The 25,618-nt window shown below is 38.4% G+C and overlaps 1 protein-coding gene across 10 annotated transcripts in view; it reads left to right on the forward strand.

The window, feature by feature from the left end:
- L3MBTL3 (L3MBTL histone methyl-lysine binding protein 3) overlaps positions 1 to 25,618 on the forward strand; it is a 104,884-nt gene that overhangs the window by 11,373 nt on the left and 67,893 nt on the right. For 7 of the 10 annotated variants that reach the window (XM_061427938.1, XM_061427945.1, XM_061427943.1 and 4 more), the window contains 6 exons: positions 10,652 to 10,768; positions 18,666 to 18,777; positions 19,152 to 19,226; positions 20,677 to 20,836; positions 21,980 to 22,112; positions 23,892 to 23,976. In XM_061427938.1, coding sequence (XP_061283922.1) covers positions 10,667 to 10,768; positions 18,666 to 18,777; positions 19,152 to 19,226; positions 20,677 to 20,836; positions 21,980 to 22,112; positions 23,892 to 23,976 — 667 coding nt within the window. In that variant the 5' untranslated portion in view covers positions 10,652 to 10,666. The remainder of the gene's footprint in view (positions 1 to 10,651; positions 10,769 to 18,665; positions 18,778 to 19,151; positions 19,227 to 20,676; positions 20,837 to 21,979; positions 22,113 to 23,891; positions 23,977 to 25,618) is intronic. The other 3 variants (XM_061427944.1, XM_061427947.1, XM_061427946.1) reach the window with 3 other exon arrangements.

The following is a 25,618-nucleotide window of genomic DNA, read 5'->3' on the forward strand; positions in this document are numbered from 1 at the left end:
AGGTTGGGTACCAAGCCCAAGATTATTCAGCTAGTAAGTTGTGAAGCCAGGATTCAACCCAGGCACTCTGGCTGTTGTGCTTTTCACCTTTACATTAGATTGGCTTCTTTATTGACTAAAATACATTGTTTTGGGCACTATGGTATAGTCTGAGGGTCACTGTTTTGGAAGGTGAAAGTCTGTTTATTGGTTTGGTGATCTTTTCTTATCTGTAAAATGAGGCCAACAATTCTTGGCCAACTTAAAAGGTAGCTGTTAGGGTCAAATAGGCTAGTATTGGTAAGATCCTTTAAAATGACAAAGTGTAGAAGAAACCCTCCAGCTCCACTGTGTCTGTATCTCTGGAGTGGGTTAGACTTACTGACTTGGTCTGACTCCCCTTACGTGGCCGTGTATTTGTAAATATGTGAGTTCCCCATTACAGCCAGTGTACCTCTCAGGTGTCATGAAAGTGCATAGGAAGGCATCAGAGGATAGATCAGAAAACCGTAGATAGACCTTAAGAGGCGGGGCCATGTCTTTCTCAGGATCACTTTCTTGGGCCTGGACTCTAGGTCCCCAGGACTTTCCCCAGTGTTAGATACTACAGATTTCAACTCATGGATGCAGACTGGGAGCTCAGCCAGAATGTAGCATCTCTATGGTTGATTTCCTAACTTGGAGATGAATGAATTCTCTCCTGTAAAACACTGCCTGTTCTCATGTTATTTCTTGAATTTGTTTTCCATAGCTCAGCATTTTCTGAAAAGGGGTTCCATGGGACTTGCTAGACTGTGACAACAGAGCTGTAGGGCTGGCTGACTGTGGGAAGCTTGAATTCAGTGCTTCACAGATAGCTGCGTTGCTGCTGATGGGTGCCATCCATCTCCCAAAGACCCAGAGGTTACATTTCTCCATCACCACAACACTTGTGTCACAGGACACACAGAAATGGTCTCCTGTAAGTTCTGAGGAGCAGATTTTGGGACAGATTGCCCTAGCCTTTCATCTTCGTCTTGTTAACCCGCTTTAGCCTGGTCTCCAGTGTGCTGCCAGCCCAGCGTGATGGTGAAGAGAGCCCTGCCTTCAGGTCCAACTCCCTCCCTACGTGGCAGATCCTTCTCCATTACTTCAGAGGAATTGTTCCTTGAAGAAAGCTAGTCATTTCTAGAGCCATGTAAATATGAGGGATTGTTGTTATTAACAGCACAACATCTATGTTGTAATGTTGACATCTTGTAATGGAGCTTTGAACACAGGTGGCTTACCATAAGAGACACCACTGAAATAAAATGAAGGGAAAGGGGGAGGAAAATGCCAGTGACTAATTTTTTAAGGTCGCTGAGCAATTCTCATGAACTCAAATAATTGTTAAACCAGGTAACTATAATAGACAGTTAAGATTTTATTGACTGCGTAACTTTGGAGTAGGCACTGTGTTGAACTGTTATCTGACTCATCTTATTCAGTCCTCACCACGCGCAATGAAGAAAAGTTCTGTTATCATCCACATTTTATAGATGAGGAAATTGAGGCTTCAGGGGGTTAGTTGGTCTGAAGTCACAAAACAGGACATTGCCAAACCTTGGAAAGTGAATTGAAGAGGAGGAAAGGAAGGTCATGGCTCCTTTAGGAAAGGGCAGGGGATGGAGAGAGGAACTTGAGAGAGTGTGGCAAGTTTTGAGGATGATGCATGAAGTGTTTGATTTGTGTCTGTGAAAGGATGACAAGGAGCAGGGTGGGTGGGGAGAGGGAGGCTCAGCAACTTGATACACCATTTTAATATGGGTTTAGCAGTGGGCAGAGGCCCTTTCGATGATATTACTGAAGGTGATGCTTAAGACTTATTTTTTGAGAATGTCACAATGTGCCAGAGACAGCTTTTGGTGAGTGATTGATGATTTCTACAAAGTGAACCGAAAGCCAGCTTCAGTTGATGGTATTCATGTGGGCATCATAGCAGCAGAGCACTGAATCCCCACTGTGGATGTTGACTTTTCTTACTATTGTCTCACTGTTCTGCAGAGCTGTCATTTTTGTTTCTTTCATGGTCATGATTTAAGGGTTAGCATTCCTGACTTACTCTTCACAAAAGATACATTGCCCTCTTGAACCAAAAACTGATGTGTTTAGTTCCTTGACACCAGGCACTGAGATCTCACTCAGTCCCATCATCTCTCTGAGTGATAGAGTTAAATCTGATTCTCAGATGCTGCTTCTGGGGTGATGCCTACCCCCATTTTACAACTACTCCCAGCTCTTGGCCTTGTTATCTCTGTAACTTACTTTTGAAAACTGTACCTGTTAATGGTAAAGCTATAAAATGGAATTCTAAAAAAACAACTTTATTTGAAAATATTAAACCTGTTTAACTGGCGTTAGTGAACATTAGCTGTTCTTGTAAATACTCTACTATTTTGAAAACAATGGTTTGAGCAGGAATGGCCAGGCTGCAGTTAGTACCCTTTCTTAGTAATCTTTAATACTGACCTTATCTGCAGATCCAGACTTTTGGTTTCTAGGCAAGGCCCACTCTCTCACTTTGTGTTGCAGCTACCAGATTGGGTTGCTTATCTTCCCAGGGACTGTTATCTTCTCTTCATCTCAGCCCCAGGCAGCCTCTTCACCTTGAACGTGCTGTACAAGTGCACGCCTGGGGCGTCCCTGCCCCCGACTCTGAGCGGCCATTTTATCCTCTCCTGGCAGATATAAGCAAAGGAATCATATAAAGAGAGGATTATGAAGGACTCTGTTTATCTCCAGTCAAAATAAGATACCGTAGATTCTTGACATTTATGATGGATATAGCCCATGACCATTGCCAGTCCACAACCTGGAAAAAAATCGTTGTAGCGCATAATTCCTCCCTTCAGATTGCTAAAGTATAACTGAGTAATGTAAATGATCTCTCTAGACCTTAACTACTTATCTTACTTGATGAGCAATTTTTGTACTGTCTAGAGCACTTATTGAAACAAATTCACACGTCTTTTCTACTTATTTCCTTTTGGAGCGTTCTGTAGTTTTGTTCACACAATGTGTCTGAGTCATCATTGCATTTGACATTTCAGCCTTTAATTTATCTGAAACTTCTGTTTTGTGGCTGGGACCTATCACTTTCATAAGCATTTCCATGTTCTCCTCGTTCTGTCATCAACACTAGAATCAACTAGCAGTTCATTTTGTTTGTTTCATTTCTTCACTAGAAGCAGAGTTGTTGTCACTTTATGTATGGTGGCTGTAGCACTCTGACACCGCGCTGTGACTCAGAGCACACCTGGACCTTGGCCGGGCCCCCCAGTTCATGGTGTGTGTGATTCAGAATCTTGTCTCTGCGAAATGGCACATTGCTAAATGTGGGAGCTTCAGCTGTTGCTCAGGAATGGTAGAAATCAAGATAGTCTGTGCATGCCAGGGATCTCCTGTTTGTTTGTGATACCTGAGTTGTAGAGAAGTGAGCCCTCAACCCTTTCTTTTTCCATCCGTCTGTGGAGCTGATACATTTGTGTATGTAGTTAAATACCTACTAGTTAAATTACACAAGAGCTTTGGGGAAGTCCATTTCCCCTAGTGCCTTCCAGGCTATGGCTTCAATTGTTGACATCTATAAGAAGCTAAATATTTTTGTAAGGAGAAGCACCTTTCATAACATAGCGTATTTTAAATAAATATGAAATAGAATTTTAAAATATATTTTTATGTAATTTTTTTCTTAAAAAAAATACACATTTAAATATTCAACAGGTGCTAAAGTGGCCACAGAGAGTAGGTTCCCATCCTTTAGCTGTCTTTCAACCTACCATTGCCGCTTCCTGGAGGCAGGCAGTATTAACCAGCTTTTGACAAATCCTTGTAAAGATAGTCTATGTATATATAAGCAATACTCATACTGATATATGCCCCATTTGTTTTACACAAATTGTATCACACTGTTTATATAACCTATGTAAAATTAGTAGTATTGATTGTATCTTGGAGCTTTATCTGTATCAGAATGTAAAGAGTTTCCTCATGGTTTTCTATAGTGGTATTTTATACTATTGTATGGATGTACCACAGTTTTCCTTTACTGATGGACAGTCGGGTTATTTCCAGTTTTTTGACATTACAAGCAGCGCTATAGTCCATGAATCACCTTTTACATTTTTTAGACACATGTGCAAGTATCTATGGGATAAATTTCTAGAGATAGAAGGACTGAATTGGAGGATATGTTCTTGAAAATTCATTTCCGTAGAGTGGAGGTTGTTTCAATCAATGCTACCATAGTATATGAGAGGGCCCACATCTCCATATTCTTATAGGATTTTTTTTAATACAAGATATTAATTAATTTCATTACCACTTAATGTTTCTAGATTCCTGGTGGTACATGGTAAGCCAGGGCTTCCAAGAATTTCTTTGTGTGAGAGATTGGGGAAGTGTATCCATTTGATAAATGATTCCAAGGGAGAGTCAAGTTGCACAGCTTTGGTTTAGAGGCAGGGGGTGGAGCAGGAAAGAAAGAGGAGGTAATTTTTAAAATGTTTATTTATTTATTTTAATTGGAGGATAATTTCTTTGCAATATTGTGGTGGTTTTTGCCATACATTGACATGAATCACCCATGGGTACACATGTGTCCCCCTATCCTGAAACCCACTCCCGCCTCCCTCCCCACCCCATCCCTCTGGGTTGTCCCAGAGCCCTGGCTTTGAGGCTTTGAGTGCCCTGCTTCATGCATCGAACTTGCACTAGTCATCTATTTTACATATGGTAATATACATGTTGCAGTGCTGTTCAGAGGAGGTAATTCTGTGTTAAATGTCATTTAGTCTGTCAGCCAGCCCTTTTGTAGATAGTTACGCAAGGAAATTACAATAAAAAGAGTAAAAACTAAAGTGAACTGTTTCATACAGGAGGGACTTTGAGAGTATCATATATTTGCATTGGTGCCAGCAGTAATGATCTCCACCTACAGTATTGATGAGACATCCACTGTAGGCATTGGAGGGAACACACTGGGTGTCAGTACCCTTGATATTAGCCATTGTCAGGTATAGTATGCTGCTGCTAAGTCACTTCAGTTGTGTCCGACTCTGTGCGACCCCATAGACGGCAGCCCACCAGGCTCCCCCGTCCCTGGGATTCTTCAGGCAAGAACACTGGATTGGGTTGCCTTTTCCTTCTCCAGTGCATGAAAGTGAAAAGTGAAAGGGAAGTCGCTCAATCATGTCCGACTCTTAGTGACCCGTGGACTGTAGCCTATCAGGCTCCTCTGTCCATGGGATTTTCCAGGCAAGAGTACTGGAGTGGGGTGCCATTGCCTTCTCCGAGGTATAGTATAGGTGAGTGGAAATCAGAAGCTGCATTGGTGCATTTCCTGGATATCTGATCTCCAAAGCTGTCCCTTTTGATATCAGCAATGGCTGGACTGGTAAAGAACCCACCTGCCAATGTGGGAAATGCAAGAGACATGGGTTTGATCCCTGGGTTGGGAAGATCCCCTGGAGGAGGGAATGGCAACCCACTCCAGTATCCTTGCCTGGGGAATCCTATGAACAAAGGTGTCTGGCGGGCTACAGTCCTTGGGATCGCAAAGAGTAGGACATGACTGAAGCGACTTAACATGCATGCACTGGAGAAAAATGGTAGATCTTGGCTAATAACACAGAGGACACATCATGGTACATGTTTAAGGTACTGCCTTAGGAAATCTCAGCGGACTTAACAAGAGATTTGGAGTGTGCTTTTCTGCACAATGAGAAATACTGCTTGTGACTTAAATGGTGAGTGACTTAACCTACCTGGTTTTTAGGCCTGTAGAGTACAGGTTACACATGAGATGATGGGATAGTGCCAGATGATAATTAAAGAAAATACAAAGGATAGTATTTCTAAGTACTAAAAAAATTTGCTTAACTCTTAGAAGCATAATTTGTTGGCATGAAAAGACGGTATGTTTGTATACAAGATCACATACTTACAGAAGACAGAAAAAGAGGAAAAAGGTGTCATAAAAACAGCTTCTGTTAAAATAATATTGGCTTCTGGTTGTTCTACCTGATTAGGAGATGATGGAAAAAATGCCTAATCTATACCAGCTGTTCATAATTTATGTGATAGTGACTTCAAAATTAGATGAAGGAAAGGAAGGTAGTGAATATTTTTATGCTATAGAATTTTATACAAAATCTCCATAAACTTTAGGCTGAGATAATGGATGAAAACTATTTTTATAAATGTTAGATATGTGCTTACAGGCAGAATATACTATATAACATTACCAGTGTTTTGTATGCTAATTATTTCCTAAAATATATAATAAACATTTACTGCAGCCTTTGTACAATTATAGCTTTTAGATTTCTCTTATTTTTCTATTCCTTCTCCTAGTCACAGACAGGATTTTGCTGTTGTAAATTTCATACATTTATGGTTTTTAGGTAGGAAAAGACCAGAAATCTATGTGTTGGATATGTGTCTCAGTGACATTTTGTTAATAAGCATATATTTGGTGGCATTTTATTAAAAGGATACATGTGGTACTAATCTATATACATCAAGAACTTCGGACCTAGTGAGCTGGTTTCTGGATTTTCTTGTTCCAGAAAGTAAAATAAGGATAAGTAGCCTTAGCCAGATTCTTGAGGGGATAAGAGTTTGAAACAGGAAGACAGTGGTTGAAGAAAAACACCAGGGTCAGAATCAGGCTGATCTGGGTTCAATCCTGACTGTGTCACCAAATATGATTCTGGGTGAGTTACTGAACTCTGCAACTCACTTTCTCCAACATCAACTAGAGGGATAATAGAACCCATCTTTCTGTGAGAAAGAAGGAAATGAAATAAATAATTTTTATAAATTATCTAATGCTTTGAATCCTTTTTTGGAAGAAGATGAGATTGAATTAATAAATTTACAATGTTTCTTTTTGCAAGATCACTCAGGGTTTACCTCATTTATCCACCAGGGGGAAAATTATACTATCACTCTATCAGGAAAAAGTTGCCACTCCTACATTATTTAATAGGGAAGTCAGGTTCATTTATTTTGTTTATTTAGTGAGATAGGAGTCATAGAGAACATCAGTATGAGTCTTAATTTATTTCTTATTTTTACTGCTTTTTAGATGGATTCTTCTCGGGCCTTTACAACTTGAATTCGTGAGTGCTAAGTCTTTATAGCTCACATTATAACTCAGAGAAACAGGGTTGTTTTTTTTTTCCTATTGAGTGTTTAAGATGTATAGAATGTAGGATAATAACCACTCTGGACCCTTCACTCCTCTTCGCAGTTTTCCAGGATGTTGCCAGTCTTGTTTCACCACTTTACCGCTTAATTAATTTGTAGCAACTTCCTCACCTTGTAGCATTTCATTTCACAATTTTGATTTGTATCTCTAAAAATACATGGAAGGCCTCCTCTCTTTAAAGTATGTATCATCTCTCTAAAAAAAGCAACTGTATTTCCCTAATATCATCAAATAGTTGGTATTTGTATTTCCCCTCCTACCTAATCATCTGTTTTTTAAATAATTTAAATCAGGGTTGAAACAAGATCTATGAAATGCAGAATATGATTGATTAGTTACTATGTCTCAATCTAAATTTCAAATTTCCTCTTTCGCTTGCTTATTTATCATTCCTTAAAAATTTTTTGTGTGCGTATGTGCAGAAAACAACTTTTTAATCTTGTGTAGCAATGGCTTTCAGACTTTTGGGTCTCAAGTCCCCTTTATGCTCTAAAAAATGAAAAAAAAACAAAGACTATTGTTTTTATGTGTTACATTTATCAATATTTACTGCATTAGAAATTAAAATATATTGGTTATTTATTACTTATAACAACAGTAAATTGATTACCTAAGTGTATACAACCACACTTTTTATGAAATATAAGGATAATTTCCAAAATTTAAAAGAAAAGGTGAGAAAAGTAGCACTGTATTACATTTTTGCAAATCTCTGTAATGTCTGCTTAATAGAAGACAGCTGAATTATCCCATCAGTTTCTGAATTCAGTCAGTTTCAATACATTGTTTTGATTGAAGCATGTGAAGAAAGTCTCCTTCACACTGGTATCGAGTTGGAAAAGGGAGGAATATTTTAAGATTTTCATTTAATGATGGATATTCTTTAGTATTATACCAAAACTTGACATGTGGTAGTTTCTTAAAGGTCAGTTGCAGTGTGCAATTTGAAATCTTATCAATGAGTTTTCTGTATTCTGTCACATTAAAATCACATTGGCCTGTCCTACATTCTGAATGGACCCTTTAACCATGCATAATTTTGTAACTTTAAGCGTTGGTTGTTTGGAAAATACTACCTAACTGAGTTATGACATATTTCATTATTAAGTATCTTTAAAGGTCATTTTCATGAATATCACCATCCATCTCCTTGGAAAAGTCTATAGCTATTGGGAAGCTGTCAGGCTTATTGTGGTACATACAGGTTTTCCAAAATGTTCAAGTTGTATCATTACATTAGTAACATGCTGTCAGTGTTTTCCTTCATATGACAAACTCTTCATTTATTTTTGACAGTGTATTTTCCAGATATCCAAACTTGAATAAACATAATTTTTAAAGTAAAAGTGGGATTTCAAAGGAAAAAACAAAAAACAGCTTGTTCAGCTTGCCTCTCAAACAGTTCACAGGTACTTTGCCTGGAGACAGCCATGGTACTTTGGCATGCCTGAGCTCTGTGTGCATACTCCTCTTTCATCAGACAGAATATTAAAAAGATATGTAGTCAAATATCAAGACTTAATACAGTTTATTATTTTACTTCATCAGAGATGGTCTTTAGTGAGTCTGGCATTTGTTGACTCCTACTGAAATGACTCCTACTGTACCTGAGTGCTTCTGCTCCAGCAGGTTTACCCACTGTTGCTTTGGCTCATCAGTGTAAATATCAGCATAATGAAAAAGGCAAATAATGTGCTAGTATTTTTATGAAAATAATTTTGACTTCTTGGACCTCTTGAAATTCCCAGAACAACTCATATCTTGCTTCTTACATCTTTTTGGTGTGATTTCACATGTTCTTTTGTCTATGATATTTCCTGTGAATAGACTTGATCACATCAGATTTGATGTAATTTTTTCCTGGCAAGACTGCTTCATAGATGGTATTGGCTTGGTAGGTATTCTTAGAAGGCACTCATGGTTATTGTCTAGAGCCATTATTTTTAAAGTTGCAAATGGTTATGTTTCAGTTTTATCATTCCTTCTTATTAGGAATCATAAAAAATCAAGAATTTTTTTCTAAAAGGAAGCTTCCTTTCACCCATGATTTGGTTTCCCTGAGATATAGTTCTTATTGATCTCATGTGATACAGTCAGGATAAATCCTTATTTCTTTTCCCCAATAATGAATTAGTGGTTCTCTTGTATTCTCAAAAGGAGATCAGTGAGGTGTTCTTGATTGGTTGGTTTTGAATATCGTTGTGAACTCATAATAATTTAAACTTATTTGATATGTTTCAAGTCACTGCAGCTAATATCCTTACTTTGGCCAACAGAAGCCTTTTCAGATTGGTCTCTGAGTCCTTTTGGTATGAACTCTGCTGTCTTTGATAGCTTCCTTGCTTTTTAATTTGATAAGATGTTCCTGATTCATCTTGCACATTTCCTGCTGCCAGTTAGCTCGTTCTCTGGGAAGACCTGGGAGAAATGGCATTTAGAGACTACAGTCTGAACACTAGGCGATTAATTTGGACTGGTGGTTGTTTTCCAGAGTTTGTCTGGGCAAAGCTAGAAAATATGCATATTTCTAAAGCAAAGTGCATCATGGAATCATAATGATACTTCCATTCAGATTTAGGACGCATTGATCTTTGACCACTTGTCAGTGACACCAATGTAATTACTTACTTGTTTTATCCCATACCACAAAGACAGCAGCCTCAGAGTAACAGTATCAATACTGCCACCAGTGGGTATATGATTATGAAAAAGTTTGTTCTTGAATTTTTTTTTTAAATGAAAGAAAGTTAAAAGTATTATCACCGTGTAGCTACCCAAACTGGTTATCTTAACATAGCCCTATTATGTTTGCTGTACATTTTGAGACTGTTTTCCTATTTCTAAGAACATCAGTTTGGCAGCTGTTTCAACGAAATTAAATAAATAAGTTTATTGAATCAATCATACTGTGTATTCGTTGTGTTGATAGAACAGACTTAATTGACAAATTTAGTGTAGATGGCATTCAATAATGGACTGAATTTTCTTGTTCTTTTCATCTTCTTTTTTTAAATCTAAATGGCCTTTCTTTTCTTTTTCAACATTTTATATTGGGTACTCTCCTTTATGCACATCTACTCTCTTTTCAAAGTCTTAGAGGGGGGAGAAAAAACTTAGAGGGTGAAGAATTCTATCCCTGTGTGATCAAGACTTTCTGTTTTAAGTGAGTATGCTATGAAACAGTGAATTCCTTTTCTAACAATGGCAAAGGTTTACCATGGTACTTTTTGTTTAAACTAGAACTTATTTTCTCCTGTAATATACTTTAGATTACACTCGAAAAAATGTTTCTGAAGCAGGTATTTCTAAATCTCTGGATGTGGGACACTGTGACCAAGAAAATTATGTAGTTAAGGGAAACTGAAGGAATGACCACTGAAATAAAAATTGATTTGCATGTAGACTATGTGGTACTATGCCCTTTTTTTCCTTTTCCAGGTTAAAAAATAAATCATGACTGAATCTGCCTCTAGCACAAGTGGTCAAGAATTTGATGTATTCAGTGTTATGGATTGGAAGGATGGAGTAGGTACATTACCAGGAAGTGACTTAAAGGTAAGCGGTCTGTATTGCATACAACTGTATATGTGTGTATATCTGTTTGTGTTTATTATTAAAATGAATTTGAGCACATATGTGACATAAGGATTAAAAGCATTAAGCATAGGTGTGTGTAGGTGTATTCAGTTGCTTCAGTCGTGCCTGACTCTTTGCGACCCTATGGACTGTAGCCTGCTGGACTCGTCTGTCCGTGGGATTTTCCCAGCAAGATTACTGGAGTGCGTTGCCATGCCTTCCTCCAGGGGATTTTCCTGACCCAGGGATTGAATCTGCGTCTCTGGTGTCTTCTGCATTGCAGGCGAATTCTATACTGAAGCACAGGGGCTATAGTTTTGTATGATACTTGTTCCTCTGCCTCTCAAGACAATACATGGCTGGTAGATTGGCAGACGCCTTTGTCATTTGGGGTGGGGGACTAAGAAATCCTTCTGCAATCTGTACTCATTTTGTAGAAATTAATGTATAGTTTCAAGGAAGATCGTTTCAGGATTTCTATGGCTAATAAATTTTAAGAATGGTAGACTTAGAAGGCCTAGCTTTGTATATGTTTTGTAGTGATGGGCTTTGTAACTGAAGTGAAAAGCTACCCTCCCTGTGTCCTAGTTATTTTATGTAAAAACTGGATAAAGCTAAAATACTGAATAAACAGGACTGTTCACCTCCCTTAAATTATTTATACTGTAAACTGTGAATATGGATTTTTGTATAATCACTTGTTCGGAAGCTGGTGCTTCCTGTAAATGAGACTGCTTTTGTAACAATGAGAACTCTCTTCAGAGAGCAGTGCTTGAGTCTGCTCCTTTTCTAGGTGCTCACCCTGCCCCCTTTTCCCCAGCACCCCCTGCCCCCGCCTGAGCCACTCCAGGACCACACCTGCTGCCCCATGGAACAGGGTTGTGCAAGCACCCACCTCTCATTTCTAATTTGCTTTTGCTCTGATCCTATCTCTGGGACCTTGAACCTGTCTGTGGCCCTTTAGACTTCGTGTTTGTACTTGGTCACTTAGGTGTTTGAACTTCTGATCTCCCTGACTGTCTCTTGGCTTACCTCGCTAACGCTTGTCTTTCTTGCCTGTCTTGACTAGGAATTCATGCACCCTAATATTGACTTCTTGGAATCTGCTCCCTTTTAGTGGCTACTTGACAAATACCTGAGCCAAAACTTTTCTAGTTGATCCTCAGTGGTGAGATTTGGACAGTCTGCTTGTTGTTGGAAAAATACTTAGATTTTAGTTGGTTTTGGTTTAATTAAGTGCTGTGTGCCAACATATCTATCTGAGTTTAGCTTAACAAAAATATTGCAGTGAGGTTTAGTGAAATCTGGGAAGACTATCTGGTTTTTAGTGTTAGTTTTCTGTGACCTTGAACAAGTCAGTTAATCTCTTTGGGGCCAGTTTCCTCTTTAGTAAAATAAGGAATTAAATGAATACCAAGGATTTTATCTGCTCTAACATTCTCCAAATGTTCATCTGGATTAGATATGATGGAAATAGAGTGCTGAAAATTTTGAGAAAGAACAACTGTTTGAGATTCTGATAGTGTCAACCACATACTAGCTAAATGAGTTTTGTTTAAATTGAACTTCAGAATCTTTATCTGTAAAATGGGGATATAGGATCTATGTCATAAGCTGGTTATAAGGATTAAAAAAAAATACGTGTAAAAAAAATTAACAAATTCTATCTTTTCTTGCTTTATGGTGTATTATGTAAACTACCTTTTTTATTGTTTCAGAGTCTTATTTTTCTTGTACATTTTTATCCTTTTTCTTCTGAATGGCTTTTTGTGTGTGTGTGTGTGTCAGGTGGATGATGAAATTTATACTTTTTTTTCAGTTAGATTTTAATAATAGAGTGACATCTCCATCCCTGAGAAATTTAGATTGCCTGAAGGTTTTTAAGCAATGGATTTTAGGAATTAACCTATTACTTTTATAAAGGTAATCAGGTAATTAAGCCACTTAGTGGGTATTATAAACTAGGTTATTTGATTTGACTTTTAGACTCATCTAATTACCTGGGTAATTGCCATGTACCCAGTTTACTTTATGTGCTGTTGACAGTTTGATATCCCACTTAAAAAAATAATTTAAAAGACATTTTCTACTTTAGAACTCCTTTTATCCAAAGAGAGTCAAAGACTCACCAGTTGATTATATTGTTTAGGACTCACTTGCTCTTCATATTAAAATTTGAGTTGCTTAGGAGATCTAATTGAGAAATTTATTTTTTCACAATTAAGTTATTGGAAAGAATTTTAAATAAATCATGAAATATACTCTCCTGCATCATACTTTGCCTATGTGACCCTAGAAGCTCTTCTTTTTTTTAGTGGATGAAGGTATGTGGCTTTCCTAATGTGCAGTCACTAAGACAAGCAGCTGAAGTTAATTCAGGAAATACATAGAAGTCAGTTTCTTTTCATGGGAACAGGTTTTTATATGCTTCAGTTTATTGCCGTTTTGGAAGAACTTTTCTCTGTAAAAGCCTCGTGATTGCTGGCCAATCAAGTTACATCACTCTTCTGCTTAAAATCCTTAGCAGTTTCCTGTATCTTTCGTGATAAAGTTCAAACCCCTTAAGTTCACCACAAAAGGTTTTTGGTGGTCTGACCATTACTTTTCTCCCCAGCTGCATCTTGTTTCACATCTCCATGCCACCCGGTTTCCTTTCCAGCCCAGTCAGCTCGTTCACACCTTGGTCTCTTTTTACTGGTCCCTGTTGCTGGAGTCCCCATTCCCCACTTCCCACTGGGCTAACCAACCCTTATAGGAAGCAGAGTGCAAAAGCTCCTTTTTTGGGTGCAGTAGCAGAAAGAATAGAGAACTTATTCTCTGGTGAGCTCTTTGTTTCTTGTGCTTAGTTGCTCAGTTGTGTCCGACTCTTTGCGACCCCATTGGCTATGTGGCCTGCTAGACTCCTCTGTCCATGGGATTTCCCAGGCAAAAATACTGGAGTGGGTTGCCTTTTCCTTCTCCAGAGGATCTTCCCGACCCAGAGATCGAACCTTTGTCTCCTGTGTTTCCTGAATTGCAGGTGGATTCTTTACACACTGAGCCATCAGGGATTGGCCCTACGCCTTTTACTTTAAGTCACTTATTTAACCCATTTGAGGCAGTTTCTGTCACTGATGTTAGTTTACAGATGAAGTAAACAGAGGCCTGGGGTGGTTAATGTCACTTGCTCAAGGTCAGACAGTTAGTTATTGGTAGAACTGGGTCTTAAAACCAGGCTTTTCTGATTTTAAAATGGATTCTCTTACACTGCTATTCAGTCTAACAAGAGAAATGTTTTCATATCAAAAGAGATGAAAGGAAAATGTTAACAGCAGTTTAGAGGCAGTATTATGTTAGCTGGAGGGATCAGGAGGGTTTTGGAAACAGATGTCACGTGAGCTTTCAGGTGCCTGAAAATAGGTAGGAGTCTGTGAGGACTTTTTGGGACGGGGATGGGAGAAGGGAGAGAGAGGGACATTCAGAAAGGGGGTCAGCATCAGGAAGTCCAGTATTAGGGGAGATCAGGAAGTGTCTGCTGGTCCTCTTGTAGTCATTAACAAGACATTTTCACTTAAACAAGCTTTGGAAACTTTACTGTTGTCTCATTTGTTCCTTTAAAATGCACATCAGTGTTTGTAGATTAATATCTCAGGGCCAGCTGTAAGAGCAGGCAGGCGACTTAAGTGGTGAGGCTAGTGGAAAGATGCACGGTAGGGCTTGCTGTCCCTAAGCAGTTCTCTACCTAAACTTCTTCTTCTTTTTTTTTTTTCTAAACTTCTTATACGATTTCTGAAATTGATCCACAAAGAATTATTCCTCTGTGTCATAAGGATTTAGCCTTCCAGCATCCCTCAGTAAAATGTCGGTACACTCCCAACAGTGATAGCATCTTATCTCGAAAGAATAGTTGCCACTTAACCCGGAGCAAGACCCAGCAGCAGTGATGCAGAAACCCAACTGGAAAATTCACTACACTCTTTGTGCAGGGTTTTGCCTTGTCTTGATTGGCGTTCAGAACACTTTAGTTACTAAATACCTTTGCCCTTAAAATAGATTGGTAAGTAGAACTCAACATTTATTTCAATGTAGTAAGTAATAAAAACAGTAATCTCAGCAGTGTCTTTTAATGATCTGTTATTAAAGACAGGCACAAATAGGCTAAAGATCCTTTGTCTCTATAAGCAAAAATAAAGAAGAGAATGAATCAAAGGTAGTTTAAGCCAAGACAAACAAGTAAAACCTTCTCAACCCCTTATATATTTCAGGCATAATTGTTTTCTGATTGACCTATATGTATCCACTAACAGAAGAAGTTAGTCTCAACTGATATGCTTGATTTGCTTTATAAAGCCCTTTTATAAAGTTTGTAAATTTTTGCATTCTTGATTGTAGAATAGAGTCAGTTGCTATTTTTTTTTTTACTGCTTTTAAGGTGTCTAAAAGAACCAATAACCTGGGAAAAAAAGTGATTTTATCAAGTTTCTATGGTTCTAGCAGCATTCATAAAAATGTTACCAATTTCAGACTTTGAGCATATCATAGGATACTTTAAAAATACTTTGAGGTTAATGTTTTATTATAAGTTACAGGTGTACAATTTAGTGATTTGCGATTTTAAAAGGTTCTAGTCTACTTATAATTATTGACATTGGTTATATTTCCCCATGTTGTACAATATATCCTTATAGCTTATATTGTACCTGATAGTTTATAACTCCTAGTGCCTTACCCCCATGTTGCCTTGTCGCCTTTCCCTCTCCCCACTGGTAACCAATAGTTTGTTCTCTATATCTGTAAGTATGTTTCTTTTTGTTATATTCACTAGTTTGTTGTTGTTTTTAGATTCCGTATATGAGTGATACCATAAAATATTTGTGTTTCTCTGTCTGACTTGTATCACTTATCCATGTTGCTGCATATGGCAAAATTTCATTCTTTTTGTGGCTGCATAGTATTCCATTGTGTGTTTGTGTGTGTGTATATCACATTTTCTTTATCCATTCATCTGTTAGACACTTAGGTTGCATCCATGTCTTGGCAGTTGTAAACAATGCTGCTATAATCATTGGGGTGCAAATATGTTTTAAAATTAGTGTTTTGGGTTTTTTGATATATTCTTAGGAATGAAACTGCTGGCTCATATGGTAGTTCTGTTTTTAGGTCTTTGAGAATCTTCCATAGTGTTCTCCACAATGAGTACACCAAGTTACAATCCCACCAAAGTATAGGAGGGTTTCCTTTTCTCCATATCCTCGCCAAAATTTGTTGTTTGTGTCCAGTTTCATGATGGCCGTTCTGACGGTTGTGAGGTGATGAAACATACAACGACAGTGGTTTTGATTTGCAGTTCCCTGATGATTAGCGATGTTGAGCATCTTTTTATGTGTCTATTGGCCATTCATTGTCTTTTTTGGGAAAATGTCTATTATGTTCTTCTGCTCATTTTTTAGTTGGGCTGTTTGTTTTTTGGTGTTGAGGTGTATGAGCTGTTTAGATAAATAGATGTTAACCCCTGTTGCTCATATCATTTGCAGGTATTTTCTCCCATTCAGTAGGTTCTCTTTTCCTTTTGTTGACGTGTACTGTGCAAAGCTTTTACATTTAAATAGGTGCCCCCCTTTGGGCTTTTATTTCTTGTGTGTTAGGAGATAGATCCCCCGGAAATATTCCTATAATTTATGTCAGACAGTGTTCTGCCTGTTTTCCTTTAGGAGTTCTGTTTTGTTTTGTTTTGTTTTTCCCCAGCGGTATAGGATGCCTTTAAACTTAATGAACCCTATCCACAGATAAATCAATGTCTGCCCTTAACCATAATTTTGCATTTATTTGATGTGATTTATCAATCCCTGAAGTCCATCCATGGGTCCCCGGCTTACAGGAGTTAACCGTGTTCCTAAGTGCATTGTATCTTTACTTTGTGCTTAGACTGTAGGTCAGTTACTGGCAGTGAATATTAGGAGAAGGAAAAGATAACTAGAATTAAATGTTGTTCTGTGGGAATATTATCTTTTAACTTTAAACGTGAGCCTAAAACTCCCAGGTGTCACAGGTCTGAATTTTGATGTGAAGATCCATTCAGCTGCACTCTCTTTCTCAGCGTTTGAAATGCCAGCGTGTAGTTTAGCAGCAGTCTGGAAATTTGAACCACAGAAGACTTTCTGTGCAATGTAAATGTTTTGTACTGTTTCCCACATTTTGTATTAATATTTATCAAAAAGCTTAAATTAACATCAGCATATAATAAAAGTAAACTTACTTACCTGGGCTAATGCTAGTTTTTTTAAAATTCCATTCAGAATTGATTTTCCACCATCATTTTTAACGTCATTAATTAATAATCATGATGGCTTGACTTTTCTACTCTTGCCCAGTAGATGGTACTATCAGCTTTATTTTCAAATATTCTGGTTTCAGTGTTGATCATTTAAAACTTTATTTTTTCCCAACAAGTGAAGTTATTTTTAGCTCTTTCCTTCCCAATTGACTTTTTACCACCTCTTAAACTGACATTTTTAGGTGAATCCACAGGTTTTGTATATGCATGCTACCTGGGAACTTGTATCTGAAATATATAATAGGGAGAAAACATTTTCACTTTCCATAACTATGTCACTTGTTCTATCTAGAAAGCTTTTAATAATTGTGGACCATGTGCAGAAAATTGTTTAAGGTGCTATTTTCACCTGGTGGAAAGAATAATTCGTTGTAAATTTGGCTGAAGATTTTTCTGACTTGTAGACTGAATCTAGTTTGATAAAATTAATCATTCTGTTGGCATGTTGACCAAATAGATTTTTAATTGGAAAATAGAAGGCCTCATTTTAAATACTGCATATTTGCATGTTCATATATTTCTGGGAGCGCTCTAAGAACTTTAAGCCAATGTTTTATGATCCTTTTGAATTTTGAGCTTTCTAGCTCTTTGTCCCCTGGTAAAATTAGTGAATCTCTTATGTCATTCTGTTTTATGGGAAAACAGAAGGAATACAGGGTAACTTTGACTCTCATGAATGTGAGTTAACCTAGCTGTTTCAAAGAGGATGGGGCCCCTGCACACAGGTAGTGGTTCAAGGCTTTCAACACATTATGCCCAGTATGATTCCACAGAGGATGCCCAGGAGATTGCAGAAGAATATTTGGTTTGAGGCTTGCCATGAGATGAGGTGAGAGGAAATTTTCAATATTTGGGGTCCAGAATACCCATGAAATCAAAATGCTCTTACTTTTTAGTGGTAAACTTGGCCTGAGGCTAGTAGACTTGTTCAGATCTCTCAGATATTACCAGTTGTTTGGGAGGACTAGAAGTGAATGACTATAATGGAGAATTCTAAAGAGCAGTGAAAGAGGAAATATAGAGCCTGAGGGGAGTCCCATGACTCATGCTTCAGCCTTCCTTCTTCACATCTTGGAATATGGAGATTGGATGTACAAGTCAGAATTTCTAAAATGGTAATTTTTCCTGCTCTTTGAACTAGGTGATCTTGGGTGAGACAAGTTGATTCCTGGGAAAACAGTAATTCTGCTTTTACTAACTTTAATTATTAAATAAACCGTAATATGTAATGTGAAAAAAAAAAGCCTTAGCCAAAAAAAACAGTATTTGAAATTGAGAGCCAAAGAAGTGAGCTGGCAACTCCACGGGACAGTGCAAAAGTGGTGGCTTGTGTTGTTAAGAAGTGCTTTGCCGCGTTGTTCTGTTCCCTCTTCCCGAAATTCCAGATTTTTTAAATGCAAAGGTTTTCATCGTGGTAGTGAGTTTATCTGGATATAATTGGGGCTTATCTGAATATAATTGTTGAAATTAACTCTTAAAATGTAGACTCTAAGTGTCAGCCTTTAAATGGTGACAGTTCTGAACACTTTTATAAATTCTGCCTCTTTCTTCTGTTGCTCCTAGTTCCGTGTAAATGAGTTTGGAGCCCTGGAAGTTATTACAGATGAGAGTGAGATGGAAAATGTTAAAAAAGCAACAGCAACTACAACTTGGATGGTACCAACTGCTCAAGAAGGTAAGAGTGGGCCATCTGCATTGTCCTTTCTCTTTTTTTTTTTTTTTGGAGAGTTTTTAATGTAAGACTAAGGTTTTATAATAGGCTGAACTTTGAAAATCCTGGGTGATCTTCATGTCACATATTCTTAGGTAAATTTCTATAATGAAACTGATATGGAACCAGCTTTAATATTTTTGAAATAACTGTAAAGTGTCTTCTTTCCTCAAGCCAGATCTGTCATAGCACAAGGTTAATTGAAAATTACCAAGTAAATTCATGTTGTAATAGCCTACCCAGGTGATTTAGCCAAAAGCCTGCCACTTTTTTCTCATCTGCTCTGATGGTTGTAACTAACACCTATATGCTGATGACTCCTAAATCTATATCTCCAGCCCCGACCTCTCCCCCGAGCTCCAGGCCCGTATTTCCACCTGCCTACTGGACATCTCCACCTGGATGTCCCACAGGTACCTCAAACTCCACATGTCTAAAATGCAATTCATTTTCTATTTCTTTCTCCCCTCCCCCAACCTGCTTTTTCTTCTGTAGCCCGTAATATCAGTTGATGGTAGCACCATCCATCCAGTGGACAAGCAAGGAATCTAGGAGTCGTCCTGAATTTGGTCTCTCCCAGCCCCATAGCCTATTACTGAATCCTCTTGGTTTTTGTTTCCTAAATATGTCTCAGATCTGGCCTTTTCTACTTATTATCACTGCCGCTGTCTTCATTTAGGCCTTTATCACCTCTCACTTGAACCACTGCAGACATCTCTTAAAAAATCCCTCTGCTTCTGATCTCCCCCAATTTATCCAGCACACTGAAGTGAGAGGAACTGATGTAGATTGCTTATCTGACACTTCACCAACTTCTTGTTGTCTCTTTAGCAAAACATACAAAGATCTGGGTGACCCGCACCCACATGCTTGCTTTTGTCTCTTTGCTCTCTGTTCTGTTCTTTGTACGCTGTGTTCTGGCAGGGCCAGCAGCACTGAATTACATAGAATTCTCCCAGGACTATGTGGTTTCATGCTTCCTTGCCTTTGCTCACACTGTTTCTTCTGGCCAGGATGCTGTTTCTCTCTTTGTCCAGTTGGTAAATTCCTCTTTGGCCTTCAAAACTCGATTGAGGCTTTCTATCAGAAAATCTTTTCTCGAACTACCCACTGCCCCCCCCGCACCCCCACCCCGGGCTGGATGAGTCACTTCTTCCTCTGCACTGCTTCTGGAACTTGTTCATGCTTCAATTATTGCATGTATCACATTTTATTATAAATATTGGTTTTCTTGCCTGTCTTCTCTTCTAGACTGTGAGCTCTCTTGGGCAAGGTCTGTACTATCATTATCAGTGTCTAGCATAAATGGGTGCCTAATAAATGTTTGCTGAATGAATGATTAGCCTAATGATTCAGACGAAAGGAAGTGTGGACTCCTAGACAATATGGATAATTATGATTCAGGAGATCTGCTACATTAAAAGTAAAATAGAAAGATGATTCAGCCCATTAACTAAAACTCATCAAAAACATTATATAACATAGATAACTCTTTTTAAATTTTGTCAAAAAGATAACAGCTGTAAAGGACTCTATGGACGGACAATTTCATCTTCTGAATTTAGTGACTAATGAAATTTTCTTCCATTTTACTTTGAACTCTGTAGAAAAGGCATAAGACAAGCTTTTGCTTGTCTTTTCTACAGGTGTTTTTGTTATGTAAATGATTTGAGTGATCCCAGTCCAGCCCATCCACCTGTCCCTCCCAAAGGAATGATCAATGTTCATTCATTCATTCAACAAACATTATCCTTTTTATTGTGTTGCTAACAAAATTATTAGAAGAAAAAGTTTAAATGTATTTTGCCACGATTTTTGTCATGGTTTTAAGTTTTTTTTTTTTTTCTTCTTTTCACCTTCTAGTCTTTTCTGAGAAGACTGGAATGCCTTTCAGGCTGAAGGACCCAGTGAAAGTAGAAGGGCTTCAATTCTGTGAGAACTGTTGTCAGTATGGCAGCGTAGATGAGTGTCTTTCTGGAGGGAACCACTGCAGCCAGAACTGTGCTCGACATATTAAAGACAAGTAGGTTTTTGCCCACATTCCACTTATAAAATGAGTTTTAGAGTCCAAGGGCCTGGTGCTTGGGAATAGAGAGGTTTAGTGTTCTCTGACGTCTGTCATCCAAATGCCTCCCCCCCCCACCCCACCCCACCCCTCAAGACTTTCCCTTCGGAGGCACTTGGACCCTAATCCCACTGCTGGACCAGGTGGCTTCAGTTATACTGCTCATGTCCTACCTGCAATACAATCTTGGCCTCTTTCTTTAGTCTTTTATTTACATTAATTTTCTCCCCAGCCAAGAGTATTTAGATCTCTTTGGGCTACATACACGTTTTAGTGACGCTGATCCTTGTGAAAATGTACTTGGGTTTAAATTTTAAGAGTTCTTAGGCAATTGAGCTAAAACTCCATGAATGAAATACAGCTTCCCCTGACTGAGCATCCACTAAATGGCCATAGTGAGGAGTCTTGTAATTGTGTCTCTGTGATTCTCAGGACAGACTGAGGATTCTGAGACAGGGCCATCAGCTGTGACTGATGGTGGTGTGATTGCCTTGCGGGACTCTGATGAGGTCAACTTATCACTAACAAGGTGTATTTCCTGCAAGTACTTGTCTACTGCAAATAAATGACTTGGTATTTATGTTCTTTTGGAGTTTCTCATGTATTTTAATTAGCACAGGCTGGGGAATTGTCTGTTTTTGTTGGCCATCTGGTATTTTGCCAGATTACATTTGGTCTTTTTTGATTGAACTTGGCATTCTCAATAATTGCTAGATTGTTGCTTTAAAATCGCCACCAAAGACTAGGATAGCTCCAGATAATCGATTCTTTTATTAGTATGGATGGTAGCTGTGAAAAACCAATAATTTAAAACTTGTTAGAACCTGTTTCACCTGTAGGGCTGGTGCCCTTTTAAAATTCTATCATTAATTACATAATTATAATAATTATATAAATTAATATATAAGCTAATTTCCACTTTTTGTCTTGACAGTGTCATTCATGATTTTTGTCTGAAGTGTCTCTTATCTATGATATTCTAATACATACACATTTCTCTTCCTGGTTAAATATTTTTAAAAGGTTTTTGCATTGCTAATCAACATGCAGATATTTGATGGGTATTGTTTCCTAGTCACTCTTTTGGGTTTATGAATTCAGCAGAGATCAGAAGGAAGAAAGGGACATGGGAGAAGACAACGAGGAAGAAGATTCTAAGTGTAGTAGGAAGAAAAAGCCAAAGTTATCTCTGAAAGCTGACTCCAAGGAGGAAGAAGAGCGGGATGATGAGATGGTCAGTACCCACAGGGCTTCTCCTTCTGCAGGTGGCACCAGGGTTTCAGTGCTGCTTCTGTGACCTTGTTTTACCATCAGCAGAGTGCCCACCTGTCCTCTCTGTGTGTCACAGTCCTCATCTCATGATGAGAATAATAAATAGTATAGTACCCCTCCCTCAGGGTGAAGAAGTAGGAAGTCCTGAAATTTATTGCTGGAGTGAGAGAGTCACTGGCAGAACCTTCAGTTCTGCAAATTAATTTTAAATTCTTCTTGACAGCAAAATGCCAATCTCATTTTGGTAAATTGCAGACAGATCTTATAATACTATGCGAGTAGGTAGAAAATGGCAGATAAATGTCAGATATATTTAGGGAAAACTAATTCAAAATATGCTAATTAAAACATAAACATCTCTAAAGTATTTATTAGTAGCTCTATATGAAAAGACAACTTTGAAGTCTCAAAGCATTTTCCTTAAGATCAATATTGAGCAATGATTATTGGTTAGTCACTGTTTTAGGAGCTGGGAATTCAGAGATGAATAAGATAGCAGAAGGACAGAATCTTTTTTCTCAGGGACCTATAGTAAACCACTAGGGGAAATATCAGCCTGTGGTAAGCACTGTGATGAGAAGTACAATAGAGCATTGAGATAATCTGACTGTTTCAGGCTAGGTTATCAGGAGGCCTCCCACGGAGGGTGGCTTGGACAGTATGATCTGCATAAGGAGACTGATGTCAAGTTGAGAGTAAGGAGCTCTGCAGGGCAATGGAATTGTTTGAGGAAAAGACCATAATGAAAAACATGTATAGCATGCTTTATTTAAGGAAATAAAGAAGACAAGGTTGCTGAGCCTTGAAGGCTAGAGAAGAGTGGAGTAAGATGAGACTGAAGAGTTCTCTGCAGTCCAGGGCTTTATGGTAAACCAGAGTCATGGGTTGTCACTTTACTCTGAGTGTGCTGGGAAGCCCTTGGAAAGTAGAGGGCAAGGGGAATATTTTGATATGATGTTTTAAAATGATCACTCTAGCTTTGACATGTGAGAACAGAGTAGAATCAGGAAAACCAGCTGGAAGCTTATTGTAGTAGACTAAATAAGAGGGCTGTTTAAGATAGAAGGCAGTGGTTTTGAGATAGATGCTAAAGGCAGAGTTGGCAGGGTATATGAGGGAGAGAGAAGAATGAGAGATAACTCCTAGCTTTTTGGCTTGAACTGTTGACTGGGTAATCATACCATTTCTTGAGAATGGGAAGGCCAGAGTGGAGTATAGAAATTAGAGTATGTTGGCCATCATGCGTTTGAGATACTTATTAGATGTCCAAGCGAAAATCCCAGGTAGGCATCTGGATATATGAGTCAGAGCTCGAGATATAAACAGGGGATATTTAGCAGACAGATAATCTTTCAAACCTAAGGAGAGTGATTGGATAAAGAAGAGAAGGGGATTAGATGGCAGGAGATGTCAGCAAAAGGCCCAAGAAAGAGGGGTGGTGAGGTACCAGGGGACCCAGACCAGAGTGGTCAAGGAACTGAAAGAAGAAAGCTTTTCAAGGAGGTGGGAATAGTATCTGTGCTATAACAGAGTGTAATTCTTGGAAATATTCTTATTTTGTAAGGACCTCAGGCCAAGAGCAACAGAGTTCTCAAGTGACCTATATTCTTTCTTTCTTTCAAAGTTATGAAGTGAAACTGAAGAACAGTGCAAAAAATTGCTTTCTGACAGCTCTCTAACTTTTCATTGGTGCCAATATCATGAACTTTTAAAAATCATAAACTTTTCTGCTTTACCGTAGGAAAACAAACAAGATGGGAGAATCCTGAGGGGTTCACAGAGAGCCCGAAGGAAAAGACGAGGTGATTCGGCTGTATTAAAGCAGGGTGAGTTGATGAAAGGAAGGTTTTACTTGTAATTTTATGAAGTTGAAAATATTTCACACAGGCAGACATTTTAGTCTTAATTGTAACGCACACTATGGCAGTTAAAGGATCGTTTGGGGATTTTCTTTGGTTAAATTGTGTCAATAAAAGTTGGAGTTTAGAAGAAGTAGAAAAGGGCAAGGGGAAAATGGAAATTAGCAAGTTTCAAGCAGTATCAGGGAAAACTTGAGATCATTTTCTGTTATTTATTTTTCCATCAGGTAGGTTCTTTTACTTCTGCACTTTGACTAAAACCTCTGGTCTTACTCATTTCATAAAATTTTAGATTTTTTTTCTTAATGTTTTCTCTCAACCATGACTTCCTGACACAGTACCCTTTTTTCCTTCCTTTATTTCTCGAGGAACACTTTATTCTCTGAGGAATCTAGAGCTTAGGCCCTGCCCTTCAGTACTTGGTGGGCTAATTTGCTGCCTTATTCTTCCTGGACCTTGGGTTGTCTCCCCAGAAGCTTCTGTGTGCCCCACTAGGGTGTGTCGAAGGACCTGCCACATCTGCCCGGCCGGTCTTCCATGTTAGGTCACTGTACTTTGCACAGTCCCATCCTGACCTGCCAATCACATCGTTCCCGTGAATCAGGGCCTGAACCCAGCGCTTCTCTTCAGGGTTTAACCACATTCCTCCCTTGTTCGTCTCTTAAAAACAGTTTGAGATGTTTCTACTTGCATCGAGCACACAGCCTAACTTTTACATTTGGATGGCCTTCTCTATTTCATCACTGACATTAAAGGTAGTAAATTCCCAGTTACTCTGCACTCTGCCTCAAAAATGTCTTTGTCCTTTCTGTCCCTTCCCCTTCATTTCTTCTACTCTCAGGGCTCTGGCCCTCAGTGGCCTTGTTGCTTTAGCCATTTCCCTCTCTTAGGTCTTCCATTTTCTTCCTCTTCAAGAGCTTTATCATTGCCTGTTCTAAGCTCATCTCCAAGTATCTTTCCCTCAATTTTAAAAGGGAAAGGCTTTCCCATCAAGCCTAACATTATATATCCTTTCTTCATTTTCATTTTTTTGTTAAATTAACCCCAAATAAAATTGCTGTAGACTCTGTATCTTTATCATTTATGTGTTCTTTTGCAACTTAAAATTTGGGCTTGGATGCACTGATTTCCCCCCCCAACCCACTTTCTCCAAGTTAGCAGCCAGTCCCTAAGTTACTCAGTACACTGACCTTTTCGCAGTTCTCAGCTTCTTGATTCATTAGGAAAAAACTTTGGAGCATCCTGCTTCTTACTTGCTGAGCTTCCATGATTCTGTTCTATCTTGGCTTCCTACTGAGTCTCCTTCATTTACTTTAAGTTCTTAAAGTAAATGTACTTTACTTTAAGTAAAGTACTTTAAGTTTTTAAAAGTACTTTAAGTTCTTCTGTTCCTTTCTTCTACACTCATTCCTGGGTATACACATAGTTTACTTTTTAGCTCTCATTTCTTCAGAAGAGGAGTCAGGGGAAGAAATTGAGAAATATCAGTCATGGAAATAAGAGAAAATATCAGTCATGGAAACAAGAGAAGAGCCAGGCCTAGGGGTCGTTAGGGAAGTGAGAGTTCACAGTAAGTATCCTGCTCTGGAAATTCTATCAGTTTAGTCTC

This window comes from Bos javanicus, chromosome 9 (assembly GCF_032452875.1).
Source record: "Bos javanicus breed banteng chromosome 9, ARS-OSU_banteng_1.0, whole genome shotgun sequence".
In the NCBI taxonomy this organism is placed as follows: domain Eukaryota; kingdom Metazoa; phylum Chordata; class Mammalia; order Artiodactyla; family Bovidae; genus Bos; species Bos javanicus.